General features: G+C 52.8%; 1 protein-coding gene across 1 annotated transcript in view; it reads right to left on the bottom strand.

Moving 5' to 3' along the window:
• Window positions 1-21,175, bottom strand: part of LOC144943501 (inactive dipeptidyl peptidase 10-like) — a 518,643-nt gene that overhangs the window by 63,333 nt on the left and 434,135 nt on the right. The window contains exons 10-12 of the mRNA XM_078871017.1: window positions 9,096-9,199; window positions 8,373-8,496; window positions 7,445-7,483 (exon numbers count right to left, since the gene is read on the bottom strand). Coding sequence (XP_078727143.1) covers window positions 7,445-7,483; window positions 8,373-8,496; window positions 9,096-9,199 — 267 coding nt within the window. The remainder of the gene's footprint in view (window positions 1-7,444; window positions 7,484-8,372; window positions 8,497-9,095; window positions 9,200-21,175) is intronic.

Here is a 21,175-nt window from a genome sequence, read left to right as displayed (position 1 = left end):
AGCGGGGCGGGAGAGCGGGGCGGGAGAGCCGGGCGGGAGGAGCGGGGCGGGAGAGCGGGGCGGGAGAGCGGGGCGGGAGAGCCGGGCGGGGAGAGCCGGGCGGGAGAGCCGGGCGGGAGAGCGTGGGCGGGAGAGCCGGGTGGGAGAGCGGGGCGGGAGAGCGGGGCGGGAGAGCCGGGCGGGAGAGCCGGGCGGGAGAGCGGGGCGGGAGGAGCCGGGCGGGAGAGCCGGGCGGGAGAGCGGGGCGGGGAGAGCCGGGCGGGAGAGCGGGGCGGGGAGAGCGGGGCGGGAGAGCCGGGCGGGAGAGCGGGGCGGGAGAGCGGGGCGGGAGAGCGGGGCGGGGAGAGCGGGGCGGGAGCGGGGGAGAGCCGGGCGGGGAGAGCGGGGCGGGAGAGCCGGGGCGGGAGAGCCGGGGCGGGAGAGCGGGGCGGGAGAGCGGGGCGGGAGAGCCGGGCGGGAGAGCCGGGCGGGGAGAGCGGGGCGGGGAGAGCCGGGCGGGAGAGCCGGGCGGGAAAGCGGGGCGGGGAAAGCGGGGGCGGGAGAGCCCGGGCGGGGAGAGCCGGGCGGGAGAGCGGGGCGGGAGAGCCGGGCGGGGAGAGCGGGGCGGGAGAGCGGGGGCGGGAGAGCCGGGCGGGAGAGCCGGGCGGGTAGAGCGGGGCGGGAGAGCCGGGCGGGAGAGCCGGGCGGGAGAGCGGGGCGGGAGAGCCGGGCGGGAGAGCGGGGCGGGAGAGCGGGGCGGGAGAGGCCGGGCGGGGAGAGCGGGGGCGGGGAAAGCGGGGCGGGAGAGCGGGGCGGGAGAGCCGGGCGGGAGAGCGGGGCGGGGAGAGCCGGGGCGGGAGAGCCGGGCGGGAGAGCGGGGCGGGAGAGCCGGGCGGGAGAGCGGGGCGGGGAGAGCGGGGCGGGAGAGCCAGGCGGGGAGAGCGGGGCGGGAGAGCGGGGCGGGAGAGCGGGGCGGGAGAGCCGGGCGGGAGAGCGGGGGCGGGAGAGCCGGGCGGGAGAGCGGGGTGGGAAAGCGGGGCGGGAGAGCGGGGCGGGAGAGCGGGGGCGGGAGAGCGGGGGCTGGAGAGCCGGACGGGAGAGCCGGGCGGGAGAGCGGGGGCGGGAGAGCCGGGCGGGAGAGCCGGGCGGGAGAGCGGGGCGGGAGAGAGCCGGGCGGGGAGAGCGGGGCGGGAGAGCGGGGCGGGAGAGCGGGGCGGGAGAGCCGGGCGGGAGAGCGGGGCGGGAGAGCCGGGCGGGCGAGCGGGGCGGGGAGAGCCGGGCGGGGAGAGCCGGGCGGGAGAGCGGGGCGGGAGAGCGGGGCGGGAGAGCGGGGCGGGGAGAGCCGGGCGGTGAGAGCGGGGCGGGAAAGCCGGGCGGGGGCGAGCGGGGGCGGGAGAGCCGGGCGGGAGAGCCGGGCGGGAGAGCCGGGCGGGAGAGCGGGGCGGGGAGAGCGGGGCGGGAGAGCGGGGCGGGAGAGCTGGGCGGGAGAGCGGGGGCGGGAGAGCCGGGCGGGAGAGCCGGGGCGGGAGAGCGGGGCGGGAGAGCCGGGCGGGAGAGCCGGGCGGGAGAGCGGGGCGGGAGAGCCGGGCGGGAGAGCGGGGGCGGGAGAGCGGGGCGGGAGAGCGGGGCGCGAGAGCGGGGCGGGAGAGCCGGGCGGGAGAGCCGGGCGGGAGAGCGGGGCGGGAGAGCCGGGCGGGAGAGCGGGGCGGGAGAGCGGGGCGGTAGAGCCGGGCGGGAGAGCGTGGCGGGAGAGCGGGGCGGGAGAGCGGGCGGGAGAGCGGGGCGGGAGAGCGGGGCGGGAGAGCCGGGCGGGAGAGCCGGGCGGTGTAACAAGGGTTCATTTCGGGACGGGCGAGGCGTGTAATGAAGGGCCAGGTTACCGTGACGTTACACGCCACTGCCTGCCTGTTATTGGCCTCAGACCTATCTGCCCTCCATTTCCTGGCCGCTTCCACCTCACCCCACCCTCTCCCCCGCCCGCCCGCCCAAGGCCGCTTCCCTTCTCCTCTGCTGGGCCACACTCCCTGCTGCTTGCCCCCCCCACCCCCTGCACCCCCCGCCCACCTCCTCCGCCTCCTGTCCCACCGCCGCGTCTTCTGCTCTGAGTCTTAATAACCCTGAGCCCCAGCGGCCACATTCAAATGCCGAACGTGTGCGCACTTGAGGTGTGCACTCGGCTGCAAAAACTTGTGAACGGCTGCGCATGTCGAAAGGTGGCGTGTGCTGGCGATGCAGTTTCAACTTAAGAAGCAACGTCTGAATGCGACGGCGACTCCAAGACGCTTCGCAAAGCGTCGCTTCGGATGGAGTGGCAAAGCATTCATTGCTCAAGACGACGTCACAGCGAAACGCAAAACGTCGCCCGTCTAATCGCCGCTAGATTTGGCCAGGAGAATGGTTCTTCAGCTCGCCGGCGAGTGAGCTTGCCTTCTGCTCGTGTGCCAGGGGTATGGCACCTCCTGCACGCCTACGGGAAAGGAGTCTCTCGTAACATCTGTGCGGTGATCCACCATCCCTCCCTGCTGCCTCAGCACAGTGCTGGATTACAGGCAGCCACGTGCAGTGTAACCACCATCGCCAAAAAATAGCAATGAGATTACGAATGCAGTGGAGATACAAAAGCATTCCACATATAACAGCATTTGCTCAACTTATTTAGAACTTTTGGCGATGTGGCGTAGATAATTTGGACGCGTATCTTGAATTACCGAGGTTTGCCTGTGGGCTTAGAAACTCTGAGTTGACGAGAGTGGCATGATAAATGCACTTATAAGATAATCAGTATCTCATGAGTGCCAATTCATTAGCATGGCACAGCTTAATAAGTCCCCTGAAGCCGCCGGGCCATCTCGATCCAGCACATTTCAGAATGGTATTTACGAATTGGTAAATAATTATTTTCCAAGTTTTATTTCGGGCGATGTAGGTACGTTACTCTGCACCCCCCATTCCCCCTGCCGACCACAACCTTCCCCCTCCACCACCACCTGCCCCAGATGTCTTGTCCTCCTGCTCCTTTGACGGTCGTCACGGCAACAGCGGTGATCGTCCGTGGACCTTACGAGCGCCGTGGCCTCTTTATGCACCGGTGGCTCATTCGCAAAGGTTAATTAATGTCCTGGGGACGGATTGGCTTCCACCTCAGCTGTTTCAGCCGAGACAATGCAGGTGGGTGGGTTACGCTCACTGGCAACCCCAATTATTGCCGCATGACTTCAACGAAACTTGCCAGGCTCCGGCTCCCTCCGTGCCACTGAGCTTCTTGTGAAGCCATTGGTCCGAAAAAATGTCTCATCGGTACCTGTTGGAGTTGTTTTACCTCTCAATTGGCCAACGCAAGGTGGCTGTGGTAGGTATCATAGTATATTGGAAAACAATTGTCGCTGGCTGGCTCGGACAGACGGATGGACGGTCACGTCCAAAGGACGTGCACATTGCTGGTTTCTTAGAAAAGAAAAGTAACTCAAGAAGGGAACCAGAGTATGTTCGACAGAGGACACTATCTCAGAGCAAAAAATCTACGTCGTGTGAAAGGTCTACGGAACGCGAAAATAAATATAAAGCACGTCTTCAAAACAAACAGTATGACAGTAACACTCATTGATAATTACAAATAATGTTGCGCAATGGTATTCGCGCCATTCTTACAGCGCAAGTCTATTGCGAAGGCGCTGGGTTTCAGTAGGTGGGAGGGGGGCATGTTGCTCTATGTAATCCTCGTTGAGGACTTTGAAGGCAATTTTTCAAATTCTGAAAATGTGGGCCGCGCCGCCAGGCACAGAATGGCCAAAATCGAATGATATCGCGGGGTGCCTCGAACGCCCACTGTGAAGCATACGTATTTCATGGTGAATGCACACAATGCAGCAATACCCAGGCGCGGCCAGCCGGATTCCAACCGCGAACCTCTGCAGCAAGCGCCAAACACGCTACCGCTGGGCCAGGTCATTCATTCATTCATCGCGCATAGTCGGTTGAAGGACTCTTTGGCGCCAAACGCGTGACCCTCTTGCGACGAAATTCGCATAAACTGCGTCTCGAGTGATTTGTTTGATTCCGCGTGTCATGATGTATGGGCCAGGTCACTGCCCCATATATCTATCTATCTATCGCACACGTTGTGCCCATGGTAGACACTGGCGTCGCTATTTCATGCGTCTCGAACAGTGGACACTGCCCATGCAGAATACTGATCGTGCTGGATATTCGAAGCATTTGCAACCCGTGGTGGTAACCTTTTAACTTTTACACCGGCATTGTATAAAAAAAATTAAGCATTACGCATACAGTACAATTAAACACCGAACATGCATTCTGCGGTCAGATTCCGAGACGGCACAAAAGTCGCCTAATCGCATGTAATCCAGCGTTTAGCCGAACATGCTGTTCTCGAGAAAGATTTAGCGTGGCATATTAAGCCGCGATGATATGGTGCCATTGGCACAGTACGCTGTGCTACGCTACCACGGTAAATATTGAGCTCTGTCGGCGACAGAAGACTTCCAACGCAAGGCCCCCAATGTATTCGTTACACCGGGCATAATTTCATATCCAGTTTGCATTAACGGAAGCGTCCTTTTCAAAGCGAGCTCGGAAATGAAGACGAAGTGTGTCTGAATGTTGACACGAGCTTTTGAAGTCTCCCAGGAGCGAGAGAGCGAGCATTGTGTCAAACGCTCCCCGAGTGATGTCGCCAAGCTGTCCCTTCGGGATGATTTTCGTCGCTTCAGTTCCCGTGCGCCTGTTTCGGCTGCTACCGCTACATACCCTCGCTATTGCCACCCACCTTTCATTACCAATAATGCGTCGGGAGACCCAAAACTATCGTTACGAACGGCAATCCTCGAATGCGTTTAATACTCAGTGTCTGCAATGTTTTGATTTATACGATGTAACCCCAATATCCTCCGCGGGTCACACTTGTAAAACAGCTGACGGGTGAATGTTACTTACCCACGTCAACAAATAAACGACAACAACCTCTACGTCCGGACGAAGCTACCAATCCAAATACGGCAGAGAGAATAATAATCCTATAAACGTAATCCGAGTCAAACCACCTTGTCTCACTGACCTAACAAATCGAGTTGCCATTTAATAAAAGCTATAAGTGCGGTTTAAGGGATTCAGGGGGCATTGCAGCAGCAGCAGCAGCTGTGAACGCCAACCACGCAAGGCCTCTCCCTCCACCCATGTCTTCCCCGCTGCGGTGCCCGGCTCGCTCTCTCTCATCTTCCTCCCTTTCGCAGTTGTGGGGCCGTCATCTGATGGCCGATCGCACACCCACTCCCCCATCGCTGGTTAAAGCGGGGGGCCAAGTGGTAAACAGTCGGAGGGGATGGGCTCATCTCAAATGAGATTTCCTCCGCTCATCGATGTGTTTTTTTTTTATCACGCTCCCGTAAGCCGGTCACATTTTCCACAAAGCAATCTCCGAGTTCTGCCTGTAATGGGCCGTCCCGCCCGTGCCCTCCCTCCGCTGCGACTGGAAACCTTTTTTTCCCCTTCCTGCTGTGGAGGCTGCAGAGAAACGCTCCGCATCCCGACGGCGGAGGTCACCACTCGGGGTCGCGTGTAAACGCAGCCACGCACGCCACGGCACGCGGGCGGCGGCAATGCGCCCGACGTCTCTCCGGACACAAAGCACCGTTTAGAGACGTATTGCTGCTGCTGCTGTTCGAGCAGCGGGGGTTGTTGTTTACGTCATTGAGGGGATGCGTTCGCGAAGCTATCCCAACGGGTTAATTACGTGCTGCTAAGCGCGTTGCGCCGGACCGCTGCCCTGGTGTGATGGGCGAGGCAGTTGGAAACGACGGCGCAGAGGTTTTCTACGAATCCCCACCACACCTCGGCTAACTCTGTCCACCCAGTCGATTGGCAGCGTCTCGTGTGTGGTGGAGTAAAGCGTGGGAGTTCGCACCTCTTGCGAGACGTCTAGCCAGTGTTGACGGGTAGGCCCAATTCCGCCGAGAGCTGCTCTCTAGAACAGCCCCCAAGAGGAAGCCCCTTTGCCAGCAGCGGTGTGACCGAGCAATCGCACCACTGGTGGTGAATGATGCCTGGAACCTCTCCTTGGTCTCCCCGAGGTTGCACTGCGCCCCCAACGAGTGCCTCCTTGACGGTGTGTGAACATCAGCACCGTTGAGACAAAGACGGCCAGGCATGGTCCTGCCTCGCCAGCCCCATCGTGTGGCAATGCCGGCCTTAATAGGTGCTCGCAAACAGCACTTTCCCCAACAAGTCATTACGTGTGTGTGCATTCACACGTACGTTAAGCACGAGCACTTGAACACACAGACGCACACCAACACCAACACGCCGTCTCACGCTGACACGAGTCAATCCCACGTTATGCATAAGCACCACCCAGTGGTATGACACGTTATGGGGCCCCTCAATATTTTCCCTCATGCTGCTGTTGCTGCTGCTGCACATGCAAGGCACCGAGGGACAATGATGAACAAGAATCCGAGTGACGTCGCAAGAACAAAGTTGGCACGGCGGAGATCGGAGGTCGCGTTTCTGCCAGGCGACCCGATCTATTAACTGCCTAAATCACAGAAGCCATCGCGCCTGGTCTCAAAAGCGCACCCAGCTTGGCACAAGCAGTGCGGCGGGACGCTTCCTCGATGCCGGCGGCAGTCACGGTCAACGCCGCGAGGTCACCAGGGCCGGCGCCCGACGATGGCGTGGCCGCCAACGTCGCACGGATCCCACGCGTCACCTCCCAGTGGCCACCCCCCGGCAGCGTCCACACACCCGTCCGCCTCCACGTCCTCCCGTTGGTCGCCCGCCTCCGGGTGCCACTCGGGACGCCCGTCGTTGGCGCCCCCCCCCCCTTCACCCAGTGCCGGATTATCTCAGTGGCACAAGTAGCTACATGTGCAGTAGCTACGGGCCCCCGCACTCTCAAGGGCCCCGCGCTAAATGCTTTCAAGCTATCAATTCGGGATCAGTGATTGTGCACTTGCTCTATTACTATAGTACTATACCGCCTTCAGCTTTTATGAACGACTGGGTTTTTAAGGTTAGCGATTTTTCGTATTATCTGGCTGCATAGCAAATGAAAAAATACAATGACTTTTTTATGCACCTAAAATTTTCATGTTTTAATATTTAGTTTTGATTTATTTAGGGCTCCTTTATAACACATGCTACAGGCCCCGCACTAGCTTAATCCGGCACTGCCATCACCCCTACCCCCTCTCATCACCCGGCGCCGTTTCTCGATCGATACCCCGACGAGATAACGGTGGTGGTGGGCGCGGGTTGGGGACGCGCTCGAAACGCCACTCCCATTATCTCTCCCCTCGCTCGGCCCAAACAGGCGCTCGCTAACGGGCCCAAGATTAGCCGTCGCAACGGCCCAATGGGCGAGTGGCGAGTGGGCTGCCCGCGTGTGGCCGTGCATGAAGCGTTCTGGGGGGGGGGGGGGGGGGGCGGTGTGTGCGATTGCGCGCGTCACCTGTCTGGGCAGCCAGGCCTCCGACGCTTCGCGGTATCTCTGCGGAGGCAACAAAGGGTGGGGGTGTTGGGGGGGGGTTGGCAGATGCGGGGGTGGCAGAGTGAACATGCTAAGAATAATAATTAAATAATAATCGCACAATTCTTTTGTTCATTATCAAGATTAAGATAATACTAATTACAGCTTATACAGCGCCCGTACATCCATTCTCAAGGTGCTTTACATGGGGGGGGGGGGTTGGGTAAGAAGTAGTATCAAGTCAAAACATAAAATGACTTATGAAAGGGAAATGTCTTTAGGTGGAGAGAATTGAAGATCCCAACTGACCCGGACTCCCTGGCAGCCTTTGGCAGAGAGTTCCACAGTCCATGTGCTGTGTGTGCGTGTGTGTGGGGAGCGACTGTTGATCTGGACACGGTCCCGTCAGTGAGATAGGCGAGGCTGCGTTGCCTTGAGTCATGTAGCACTCATGCCCAGCCGCCGCATGCCCAAGCAGCTTCTGTTTGGCTGGATAGAGGGTGCTAAATGGGACACGGCACAAGCTGGAGAGGATATGGGCTGATGCCGATACACGAGGACGTGGAGCTGAGTGGGCTTGCCGACGGAGTGTCAAGATCGGCATCTGTGGGGCAGGCTCTTGAAGGACCGCTCCTGGGGAGTTGGAGGCATTTGACCTCCAGCAACAATGGAGGGCAGAGGAGCGATCCTCACACAACAATGAGCAGAGCGTCGGGCGGCTAAAACGCAAGCAAAAGTTGGCACAGTGGGGAGCACAGAGGGTGAATCTGACAATTATGTTAGTCAGTCAACCCATGGCACTTGGGTCTGTCCCGTGACCTCTTGCCAGCGAGGCTTCCTCACTTCTTGTGGCCTCAAAGTGCACCTAGCTTGGCACAAGTGGTTATTGTTGTTGTTTGCAAGTGTGTACCTCGCTGCATGCCCCAGTGGTGGCTTCGCACACGGTGAGCACCGATAGGTTCTGCCTCCGGTTGACCCACGTGACGGCCACCTGGGTTCCCGTCACCCAGCGCACCATCGTGAAGTAGTGCTCCCTGTGATCAACAAAGTCAAGACAAAGATCCCCCGTATAGCCATTAACAGACTTTCAGGGCAAGTACTGTTAGTGAGCACCTATGAGGGCAGGCACAGCACACAAGGGGGTGGGTGGCCAACACCACGCCTGGCCTCCTTTGTCTCCCTTGTGGCGATGTTTTCACACCGTGCCAGGTACTCATTTGAGGCTGAGTCGATCGAGGGGAGGCCCAGGACCGGTTCAGATAATCGTCACTGGTGTTGACCATGAGTGGGAATTGAACCCGGGTCTCCAGGTTCATAGCATGGCACGATAACCGCTCCCCTACTACTCCCCTACTTCTGCCCTTCCTCTGCCCTTCCTCTGCCCCACCTCTGCCCTTCCTCTGCCCTGTCTCTGCCCCACCTCTGCCCCACCTCTGCCGTACCTCTGCCCTTCCTCTGCCCTTCCTCTGCCCTTCCTCTGCCCCACCTCTGCCCTTCCTCTGCCCTGCCTTTGCCCTTCCTCTCCCCTGCCCCTGCCTCGCCGCTGGTCCTCTCGTCTCACCAGAGCTACCTCGCCTTGAACGCCGCTGGCTATCGGCGGTGGCCGCATGGCGCCGTGTGTGCGTTTACTCGCCGGTAGCGCAGCATCTCGGGGGGCAGCAGCTCGACGATGTGCTCCACTGGCAGCCCGAAGAGGTTGATGATGAAGAGGCGGGCGGTGGGGTTGGTCTGCCCGGCCTGGATGTGAGTGATCAAGGGAAGGCAGCGGAGGGGAGAAGACATAAGAAGAGCGAACGGTCAGCGGTCGCCACTTTAATTCAATTCCATCTCCTGGTGCAGGAGTACAGTATAAGTATTTCCTCCTGGTTAATGTAGAAGAGTAGGCCAAACACCCTCTGAAACGAGATCTCTAAAGATCCTTCTAACGGAGGCTCATTATGCCAGCAGTGGCGTGAGCAAGTAATCGCAGGGCTGCACCTTTACCTTTGTATACAGGACGTCGGATAAGGATTAAGTAGACCACGCAGCGACCGTTTGCGTGAGTAAGGATACCCAAAACGGATTGAGTAGAACACACAGAGACTCTTTGCGTAAGTGAGGATACCCAAAACGGATTGAGTAGACCACACAGAGACCATTTGCGTGAGTCAGGATACCCAATATGGATTGAGTAGACCACGCATAGACCGTTTGCGTGAGTAAGGATACCCAAAACGGATTGAGTAGACCACACAGAGACCGTTTGCGTGAGTAAGGATACCCAAAACGGATTGATCAGACCACACAGAGACCGTTTGCATGAGTGAGGATACCCAAAACGGATTGAGTAGACCATCCATGTCAGGGATGTTCCCTGCAAAAGCCCACTTTACTTTTCTCACCGGTCAGTGTCAATGTCTCTGACTTTGTGTCCGTCCTCTAATCCGCGCGTTCCTCTCTCCGCGTCAATGTGATTATACGCGCGTAACCTCTCCACGCTTCTCCGCGACGAACTAACACCTTGCGGAAATTACATTGTGCAACGGAGTTGAATGGAGATGTCACAGCGTGGGTACGCATGTCAAATCCTATCGAAAACACGCGATGTCAATTCACAACTAAAAATACCCATCTTCTTGGTTCTTTCGGTAAAGTCACGTAGAAGGGAAACAAAAAAATAATAAAAATAAAACATAATAAAATACATGATTTCCCTTCTACGTGACTTTACCGAAAGAACCAAGAAGATGAATCCCTGCAGTCACGAAAGCTTTAAATCGAAAAAAAAATACCCATTTGAAACAGAGCGCCAATTAAATCGAATCGAAGATGGTAGAAACACAATCAGAATCAATTGCGCTCAAGCTCTACAAAGTAACGAGCTGATCGTAGAAGGACGAGTTGTGATGGGGCGAAGGACTCCAGGTGATTCCAGCTCGTTGAACGGCCTGGGTTTGACCCCCGGACAGTCCGGGAGTTGGCGTCTGTGTTTGGGTGCCAGAGGCAATGGCGGAGCCAGGATTTTCAGGTAGGGGGGCAACCCCTCCAGCAATGAAAAATGATAGAGGAGTTGTTAGTAAGTAAGGACTTGTCCCTTGCTTTTTATTCGACGCGTGTGCGGCGTTGGCGCAGCCGTCGATCGAGGGTCAAATTCGAACCGCGTTGTGTGATCGGCATCGTGCTCGCTGAAGGTGAATGCCTTCAGGGAAGTCGTGTCCTGTATACGCAACTGCGCACAATTCTGAGTCACTTATAACTGCTTTGCCGTTACTTATTGCTAATTATGGACTCAGACTATTGTCCTATCGTCTCATAGAGTCCCTGGCACGTAATAATATGCTACACAGTGGCAGTGGGGGTCGAAAAATGCCGATTTATTACTAATAAACCCCAATGATCCGACCGAAATTAGGAATTTCGATTGGATCATTGGGGGGGGGGGGGGGGGAGCACGTGCCACCCCCCCCCACTGGCTCTGCCCGTGGCCGGGAGATGAGTTTTGATAGACGTGGGCAGGAGTTGATTTGTACCGAAATCTGGTTCCCGGCGAAGCTGCGTTGAACTTTATAATAGCAGAGTGCCCCATGTTCCGATCATAGACCCAGTGCAGACTGAGACATCTATCCGAGTTTGGCCTGCAGTGGAAAACGTGGTGACCCTACGTGGCTATGAATCGCAACAATTAATTAAACCGCCAGAGGGACGAATCGTTACCCACTCCATAGTATTGGTTACTTCACTCTAATTTCTTCCCATGATTAATGAGGATGGGGTCGTAGCTAGTGATTATCCATTTTTCTATCAGTATTTTAGTGAGGAAAGGTCAGAAGAATTTGTTGAACGTTAACGATCCCCAAAACCTCTTTGGGTATAATATGCCTGTGCTTCTGGCCTGTCCAGAGCTTGGTTCGAATGCTCAAATGTAATGAAGTGAATTAAAGATTTGTCCATATTTCAAAAGCTGCAATCCCACGAAGGCTCAGAGTTCATAAGGTTGAAGTTTAATGCTACCGATTTATTTACAATTTAATTTACACTTTTAAAAAGTAACAAAAACCCCAACAACTTTGTTTTAACTTGCGTATATCTCAATTTAAAAATATCACCAAAATAACCTCTTAATGTGCCTAATCTCATGTGTTCTCAGAGGCTAAGTGGTGACGAGCCTGGTTGGTCATTGTACCACGGAGACCACGAAACGGAATAGCGGCGTGGCAGGCAAGCATTGCAAGCTGGCCAGGAGATGGCAGGACCGAAATAGATTGAATCCATCCGTGCGGAGCTTTGAGAGTCTATCCGCTTGTTTTCATGGGGGTTTGATCCTGGTGCTGGAGTTTTCTCCCACATGAAGCCAAACACAATAATGCATGGACCTGGTCAAACATCCCAAAAGACGCCTGAACAAAATGTGACTCAGTGAGGCCTTGCTGGGTACATTTAATGAATGTTCCACTTTAAATCGTGCCATGTGTATACATGTTTGATGATTGTCTTGTTTGTTTTTATGCACTGAAATGCCTTTTACTGCACGTGTGCTTTTGAGGTACTCACCTGGGTTACAAGGCTCATGAGCATATTGTGTACAAGTCACATGACGCTCAAAGCTCCACACAGATGGAAAAAATCTAATTAACAAAAAACTCGGCAATACCACAAAAAAGACCTCCTAGTGATTTCCATATGCTCTATTTTATTTCATCAATAAAATATGGCCTATATCCATACCTTTCCAAACATGAAACATTACATTTATTGAAAATCAATGTTCCCAACAGCAGTTAGTAATTGCCTTCAACGTTGCCATCTGTGATGCTTAAACATTATCAACGAATTACAGGATCCTTCAAGGTTCTTTGATCTAGCTTACCGAGCCTCAGACATCAACACTGAACCAAATGAACCATAAACGTGCCTTAGTCTGGCTTAAAAAGCCTTTGGTAATCATGATGAACGCTGAGAAACTAAACTATTCAACTAAAAACTATTTAAGATAATTATTTTTTTACCCTTTTATCTGGCAACAAAACTGACACCTTTTTTACAAGGAGTCATGTTTGCATTGACCACAATACCTGCAGTCGGAATGCAAACAAAAAACACAACCCTGATAATGTATGCACTGTCCTTGAAATTGATTGGTTCACACCCGAGACAGCTTTCCTTAGAGCCTAGTCTCACATGGTGTTGGACCAGATGACGCCAAAAGGCGCACAACTCAAAGACAATGCACCATCAGAGTATGAGAGCTCGGTGTCAGTTTTGTTGCCAGATAAAAGGGTAAAAAAACAATTATCATATTTTGCTACTGGCAAAGGAGGTTCCAATGGGGTAAAAACTACGTAGTTTTTTTTTACCAGGTAAGGCAACTGAGTTGCATAGCTCTTTTTCAGAAGCGACCTGGCTATCACAAATGATAGCTCAACGAAGTGGCTGATCGTTTGGAAATGCACAACAGCCAAATACTCTAAACGAATGTTGTGGATTCTAAATGTGGAGGGAAAAACCGGATGTCCCAGAGAAAAATCCACGCCACCACGGGGAGAGAGCCACGCAAACTCCAAATCTACAGCAGCAGCAGGCGTCAAGGATCGGGATCGAACCCACGACCTCCTGTACACCAGGCAAGGTAGTTAACATCTCGCCACCGTGCCCTTGTCTCCTATCAGATTCAGATATTAGCAACAAACCCGGAACAATTCTAGAGGTGTCAAAATCTGACTGCCCGGGCCTCGGGCATTAAGAATGAACAATGAAAATCCTCGTCTCATCGTGATCGTTACCTCAATAACTTTGCATTGGATATTCCTGCAAGTGGCATCCAATTGATCAACTTGCTTATGTAGCTTAATGTTCGCCGTCATCCCTGTATGTATAATTTTCACAGTCAAACATTACGTGAAGTCTCGTGTTTCCTCATTTCAGCTGCAATAAATGTAACCCTGCCTTTATTGAATTATTCTCATTCATGTTCTTGTCGTGTGGCCTGCTGATATCCGTAATACATTTATACGACTCATCGTGTGTGTCCGTAAAATGTTTGAGATCCTCCTTTGAAAATCCTAGGCATCGCTTAATCTGGATCTATGAGCCTCGATAATTTAAGCAACGCAACAAATACTCACACTCTTTGTTTCTTTCGGTAAAGTCACGTAGTTAGAAATAAAATTAAATAAAACAAATCACGACGTTTCGATCGCAACACATTTTCTTTTATTTCTAACTACGTGACTTTACCGAAAAAAACAACGAGTATTGATTCCTGCAGTCACTGACAACTTGCAGTTCAGCACACGGCAGATGCCTGCGCAGCGCGACTCACGACCTCCTCTTGATACCAAGATCCAGGATGGTCATCGTGTCTATGCGCCGCTTCTCGGTGGCAGCCCCAACAGTCTGGAACGCTGTCCCTCTGCACATTCGCAGCATCACCTCAATCGCCTCCTTCAAGAGAGACTTAAAAACTCACCACTACAATCATGCTTTCGAGCGACTCTGAGCTTGGCTCCGCGCCTCTGAGTTGCAGCCGTTACGTCCGCAAATTTGCGCGCGTTAAAAATTGCATTATTATTATTATTAAACCTCCAAATCAAGATTGAATGCAACAAATGTTCGTATTATTACCACGTCATTTCTGGCGACAGATGCTACTAATTAATAAAGGCATTCTCATTTCCACGGTTCCTAAACTGCGAGCAGACGATGAAAATGCGTGCGTACACGCTGCACGTGAACGGACGTGCACGTGAACACGCGTACGCGCCGTTGGTAATATCGACAGCATGATCAACGTGCGCAGCGTCGATGGTTTATCGGAGCACAGCGGGTCTGTCTGAATGGGTCGTTTGTGTCGGCGGATTCAAGCACGTGTGGCCGCATATTCTTACCGCAACACAAACAGACGCACGTCACAGAACACACACATAGAGCTCTCATTTGGCATTTCAGGCTGTGAGGGCGCTGTGCTGTTCGAACAGCTAACAGTGGCATCAGGTACTCTCTTAAGGCTGAGTTGACCTAGATGAGGGCCATAACAGACGCCACTTACCTCTGGTGCTGGCTTTGTCGCCCAGCCACCTGTGCTGTAGATGTCCTGTCAATTCCACGCCTCTGTTCATATTCACTTTAAGATGTTTTCTTGTTCATGTTTTAGTTTTTTGTTTGTTGCGGTTGCACCCGATTCAAGAGCCGAATGGCTCACAGGGCTATACCTAATAAATGAACTTGAACTTGATATTCAAGTCCAAGATTAAGACGCCCCTTTTATCTCCTGCCTTTGGCTGACTGTCTCCTTAAATTCAAGATGAGGCCGTGCAATGACTCTCTGACGCCAGTGCCGGCGGGAGAGCTCTAGATAATTCCTGCCGAGGATGTTTGGTCTTCTCTTCCACGTTGGCCAGATGTCTTGGAATAGGCCGGTCGACTCACTCGTTACCCCACCACACGCGACCTCTGCCAATCCACTGACCGCGGTGCACTAATTTATGCCACTGGGTGGACAGAGATGGGGGTGGTGTGGATTTGTAGAATACTTTCCAACCACTCTTTCAACTTCCACGCCGGGAAGTATAACTGGCCACCTCTGGATTGCAAGTCCAGTGAGCTGCTAACCGTAACATCGGTGGCAGCACCACTTATCATGAAACAGAACGCAACATCACAATTGCATGAGGTATAAGCAACGATGTGAAGAAATTCCACTGTAAACTTTCCAAGCAAAGTGTCGGGTTTGTCTGTAGAATGTGACGTTGTAAGGTGAAACACAGCGGGCAGCGTGAGAATAGAGCCCAAAGTTCATGTGTGTGAATTGCAGCTGGGCCTAGCGACACGTGCCTGCGATCCGGAGCTCAGGATACAAGCACCTGGCGGTTCACGAAAGTTTGTTTCACATTAATTTACCCTCTGCAGTACAGCAAGTAGGCTGCACACGTATTAAAACACTCGTAAATAATCATAGTAATATTATATCAATGAATGAAGAAAGCAGCCACACATCCAGATGAGTCGGCATTCACCGATGTATTTATTGGATAAAAGTGAATTCTAATTAGAATCTGGAAATAGAAGATTCTAGCAAAAAAATGTGTCTCCTTATATAACTGAAATTTCTGTCGTAAAAGAGGTAAATGTATCTCAGCGGCCATTCACCTGCTTAAATAAAGTCTAATGCATTGCGGTGAAATGAAGCCAAGTGCTGCAGCCAGCCGTAATGTAATTTTGGCATAGTGTAATTGTATTGACATATTGTTTGACATAAAGGTCCCCATTATTGGTTTCTGTTATATTCATTTATAATCCTGCGAAGTTGAGCCAGGTCTCCTGAGCAATGGCAGCCATCGCTTCTCAATGAGCTCTCGCGTCGCGTGGTCTTTAATCAAAGGCAGCGGATTGATTTATCGCCCGCTGCTTAAGGTTTCCGCGTTTGCGCCGTACAGCTTCCCAAACACGGGGGTTTGCCACCTTTTCCCCGCGGCATGCCAAAAGCAAGACGTATACATTTTTTTTTCAGTCGGCACTCGGACCAACTTTCAAGACTGTGCAGTTCGTTATACTGCGGTGACGTTCGACGCGGCAACGGCGGTACCAGATCTCGGCGCAAATCAATTCCTGCTGCCACCCGAGACACAGATGCCAATTCCCGGACTGTGCGGAGCAAATCCGGACCGCAGGTGGCAACTCTACTGCCTGATGTGTTGTCAGGTGGAATCACGTCTCGCCGGCAACGCACGATGCCTGTGACATTTTCCCTCCACGTGCCGAGAGCTTTCTTTTTAGGAGTCTAATTGAGCCGCTGCCCCGTTCACGTCGATTGTTCAGCGCCGTCCGAGCTACACTGAGCCGCATCAGCACTGGAGCTCCGCTTGTTTTCCTCGTGACCATGGACTTTTGATGGCAAACTTCGTTTTCAACTTTTCATTAAAGAAAAAATAAACCCTTGAACATTATCTCGAGTCTATCATTGTGACAATCGTTGAAAACAATAATAAAGCCACATTCCATCGTGGAAGCATCAACACTAAGTCTAATATGCAAACGATGAATACGTTTTATTGTAAATATTTAATTACTGACTTCAGCGTTCATTACCGGTATTTTTTTTTAAAGCATTGCACGAAAAAAACTGGAATAAATTCGAATCTCTGATCAGAGGAACAAATCAGGTCCTCTGGGAATCAGGGTTCAAGTCTCAGGCCCCAGGGCGAAATGAAATGAGGCTGTCAAGGTGAAGGCAGTTGTGTAATCTCATACTGAAAACTAACCCTGTACGAAAATGATGTGTAACTTCATTCTGTCACGCCCAATTTATTCGGCGTTTTTTTTTTGTAACCCAAAAGAAATTCAGATGTAAGAAGACTCGAAAGTCGTGAGAAATTGCTCCTGGCATCGAGTGTAAAACAAAACAAAAATCTGTTGGATGTCGCAAAAAAGATAGGAATGGGGAGGTTTCTGTGCCGGTTCGGGAAGGAGAGAATAATTTGAATTACAACAATCTAGAAAAGGATACGGATTGGGCACTTTCTCAGAGGTGAAAAACCTAAAGGAGGAAGCTCTAGCAATTAAGGATGTAGGGAAAGAGGCAAAGAGAACATTGAATGAAGACGAAGAAGGCCCAAAGTGGGAGGGGATTTAAGCCAAAGACCTGCCATGGGCCAGAAGATTAAGAATATTGAGCAAGCGTCGTATTATTCAGTGACACCGATCCCCTGGCTCCCTGTTAGTGAAAATCCTGCCACGTGTTCTTACCAACGACAACCTCCCCGTCCACCGAGACCCCGACAGCGCTCCTCACCACCGACTCAAGTCCTGATCCCCCTTCTGGGATCGCGTTGGCGAAACAGACCGCAACGACGCGGGCTTCCAGAATGAACACCTCCTCATTCGAAACCCAAAGATTGCCGCGCAGCTCCTGGCTCTCGCGTTCCTCCGCCTCGAAAGGCACCGGTGGTCAGAGGTCGCAAACGGGTTTTGACTCCTTACCCGTACCCGTACCCGGCCGCACCAGGGTCGCAAACGGGTATCGGGTACCTGATTGCGACCTCTGGGATAAAGCCATGTTGCAGGTGCGGGTGGGTTGATTCTAGGAACTTGAATTGTGAGAAAAGACAAGACGTTGGGAAATGAGTGACAAACGGTGACTCACCAGTTGACTCACGGTCTACCCGTACCCGTCCCCAGCCGCACCAGGGTCGCAAACGGCTACCCGTACCCGTACCCGGCCGGGTATGGGTAGCCCGGTATCGGGTAGGGTATGGGTATCGGGTACCCGGTTGTGACCTCTGCCGGTGGTGTAACCATCAACCGCGTCAGGACATCAACAGCAGGCCGATGTCCACATCTCCTTGATGGATGGGAAATAATTAAAGACACCAGCCACAGTAGTGTGAGCGTGGCCATGCAACCCAAACTATGGGCCACACAGTAAACCACTGGAGTCTGCACCCCTTCAATGGAGGTTGAACAGCAACACTCGACGAACTCCTCTCTCCTGAAGCACTCCCATCGTGGCTGGCAGACCTCGACTCTCAGCTCGTGCCATACCCAAGAGCATAATTGGCAAAGTTGTCGTGATTGAGGTCGGATAGAACCTTAAAGGATGTCGAGCACTTCAAAATCATCCCCCAATTTTAGAAACGGCTCGGTTGATAGGACTCTAGACAAACGATGCCTTGCTCGAAACACTGAGATGGAAATACTGAGACACTGAGATCGAAACAGAAACTAAGCAATAATGGGTTGGTTTGAGGCTAAATTTTGATAATTTCTTATTATTTAATTTGCCTAAATTCCAGCTCTGAAAATTAAAAATAGTGATTTGGCAAATACATTTTTGTATAGCAAGGCATGTGAAGATAAACTATGCCCCCTTACGTGTAAATAAAATAAATAAAGTCGCCCTGTCATATCTCCATCCACAGGACGTTCTCTAACACGGGATGATGTACCGCTCGACTTGGGCTTACACCGCACACATTGACCGTTAACACTACCCTGATAGCAAAATTGGAATCAAATTAGCGATGAATAACACACGCAAAAAAATCAAACACCAATAGCAAGGCATAAAATGCAGAAAAATAGAACAATGAAGCCGACATCCTCCCCACTCTCTCACTCCCACACTCACACGACACTCCGAATTCACATCGCGTAGAGAGAGAGAGAGAGAAATAACAATATAAATACATTTCTACATAAATATAACATCACAGGTATCACAGGGGGATGGTACGATCTCCTCAAGCGAATGAAAATGAAAATAAATGTGTCACCAACATTTGAAATTGAATTTACAGGCATGGAGGCTTCTGGGTGCCGCTGGGATTTTAAATAAAAGATACGAAACAGGGAACCGCAGGTGTCCCTGCGAATTCACCGCTCACTCTAATGCCCGGGATCACTACTTACTGACGGACACACACGCAAAAAAGACAAAGATCCCCCATATAGCTTTAACAGACGATTGGGGCAAGTGCTGTCAGCGAGCACCCATGAAAGACCGGCACGGTACACGAGGGGGTGGGTGGCCAGCAGCACGCACGGCCGTCTTTGTCCCAGAGTAGCGATGTTTACAGGTACTCATTTAAGGCGGAGTCGACCTAGGGGAGGCCCAGGACCTGTTTAGAGATGTGTCGCCGGCGTTGGCCGTGAGCGGGAATCGAACTCGAGTGGCCGGTTCGCGAGCGCAGAGCGCTAACCGCCGCGCCATCGTTCCCACACACGCGCGCACGCACACACACACGGGCACACGCACAGGGGTGCACGCGCACGGGCACGCGCACACACGCGCGGACCCGCAGCGCGCGGCGCAAATCCGCACATCGCCGCGCTGACACATTCGCGGAGGCGCACATTCCCAGACGCATTAGGGCAGAGAGGAAATATATCACGGGGGCACACGTTTACAAAGGCACGTTCACAACGGGGACCAGAGATCCCCCCCCCCCCCGCCCACCACAAGTGAGCCTTCAAATGTCGGGGCGCATGCCGCGAGTGAAATGCCCATTAAAGCCGCTTTGGCACAGGGCGAGACCCACATTGACGCGTTTGTCGCCAAACTCCGGGGCGCCGCACTGCACGCAGCACAGATTTTCGGTTCAGTTTTCTAAGAGAATGACCGGACCACCCCCACCCCCCCCGCGTAGCCCAACGGTGTTGATGCCACTGCGAGATTCCCAAAGTTTTTTTTACACTCTGAGACCTCCTTTACCAGCGGCAACATATAGCAATAGGTTTTTACCCTTTCAACTGGTACAAAAACTGACACCTTTATACAAGCATCATGTTTGCAATAACCACAACACAAGCAGACTAGGCTCTAAGAAAAGCCGTCAACTTCAAGGACAGTGCATATCATTATCATCATCAGAGTTGTTTCTTTTTGTTTGCATTTTGACTGCTTGTGTTGTGGTTATTGCAAACATGATGCCTTGTATAAAGGTGTCAGTTTTTGTACCAGTTGAAAGGGTAAAAAACTATTACTATATTCCCAAAGTTGTTGCACAGTTCAAGTCTGACCCTCCAATGTCTGCTCACAGTCTCCCCCACCGCCTCTGTGTTTTCTGGTTTTCCCCGTTGGTCGATCGCCCTCCACCCGCCCAACGCCCGTGTCCCACCTTCGGGGTTGTGTCACCTTTCTCCCACTGCAGACCAAAACCCCGGACGGATTTCTCAGCCAGCCTCGGTCTATACAAACTGCGCAGCGTGCTGCCATAGAGTTCAACGCAATACCGTTGCCACACATCAATACCCGCCACCCGAAACGCAGATGACGATTGCTGGACTCCCAGGGTGGCAGCCCTGAGTCCCAACCCTGATAAAGAAAAGAAATCGACAGCACGTTCCATTAAATTTCGATTTAAAGCTTTCGTGACTGCAGGGATTCATCTTCTTGGTTCTTTCGGTAAAGTCACGTAGAAGGGAAGTAATAAAATAATAAAAATAAAACATAATAAAATAAAGTAAATAAAATAATTCTCACATATTATTTTATTTTATTATGTTTTATTTTTATTAATTTATTACTTCCCTTCTACGCGACTTTACCGAAAGAACCAAGAAGATGAAGCACGTTCCATTCTCAACGTACAAAGTCGTTCACCCGAAGCCCTTGTGCCGTGCAATTCAAAGTGCCATCCACAGGGGGCACCTACGTTGCAAGAGACGATCGTAGTTTGAGTGGCGCAAACACACTGCCACCGATCCTCACGCCGCACAGCAAACCTATTGGGAAAAAATCCGAGGCAGTGTACATTTAGCATGAAAACAAGACCTGCTTGACCCTCCACGAACTCGTTTGAAATCCCGCAAACCAATCTTGCGATCGTGCGAGACAATCGGATGAAGCGGTGGTCAATTGAAGACCGCTGCAGAACACTGTGGATGTTCTGTGGACGTTCCAAACACGAGCCTCATCGACGGACCCCACGATCGCCATGCACGGCGTTGATCTGCCAAGAAGACTACGGTTGCTCCATCAACCGCTTCAGAACAGCAACTGGCCGCTGCGCCCACACCTCATCCACAAGCGGAGAGTTCAAGACGACCCACGGGGCGACTGCGGCCACCCGAACCAGACAATGGACCTCATCCTACGCCCCCTCTCCGGCGGACTGAGCGGTGTTAGTCGCGCAACTCCCGAAGCTATCGCACGGCGCACAAACTTAAAACTCGGACTTGTGATTTGCACAGACTTGCCATACGCTAGAAAGAGTCACGCTTCGCTGGCAAGATGCACGC

Source organism: Lampetra fluviatilis, chromosome 31 (assembly GCF_964198595.1).
Source record: "Lampetra fluviatilis chromosome 31, kcLamFluv1.1, whole genome shotgun sequence".
NCBI lineage: Eukaryota > Metazoa > Chordata > Hyperoartia > Petromyzontiformes > Petromyzontidae > Lampetra > Lampetra fluviatilis.
Note: the sequence above shows the minus strand (reverse complement) of the source record. Positions and strands in the feature narration are given on the sequence as shown.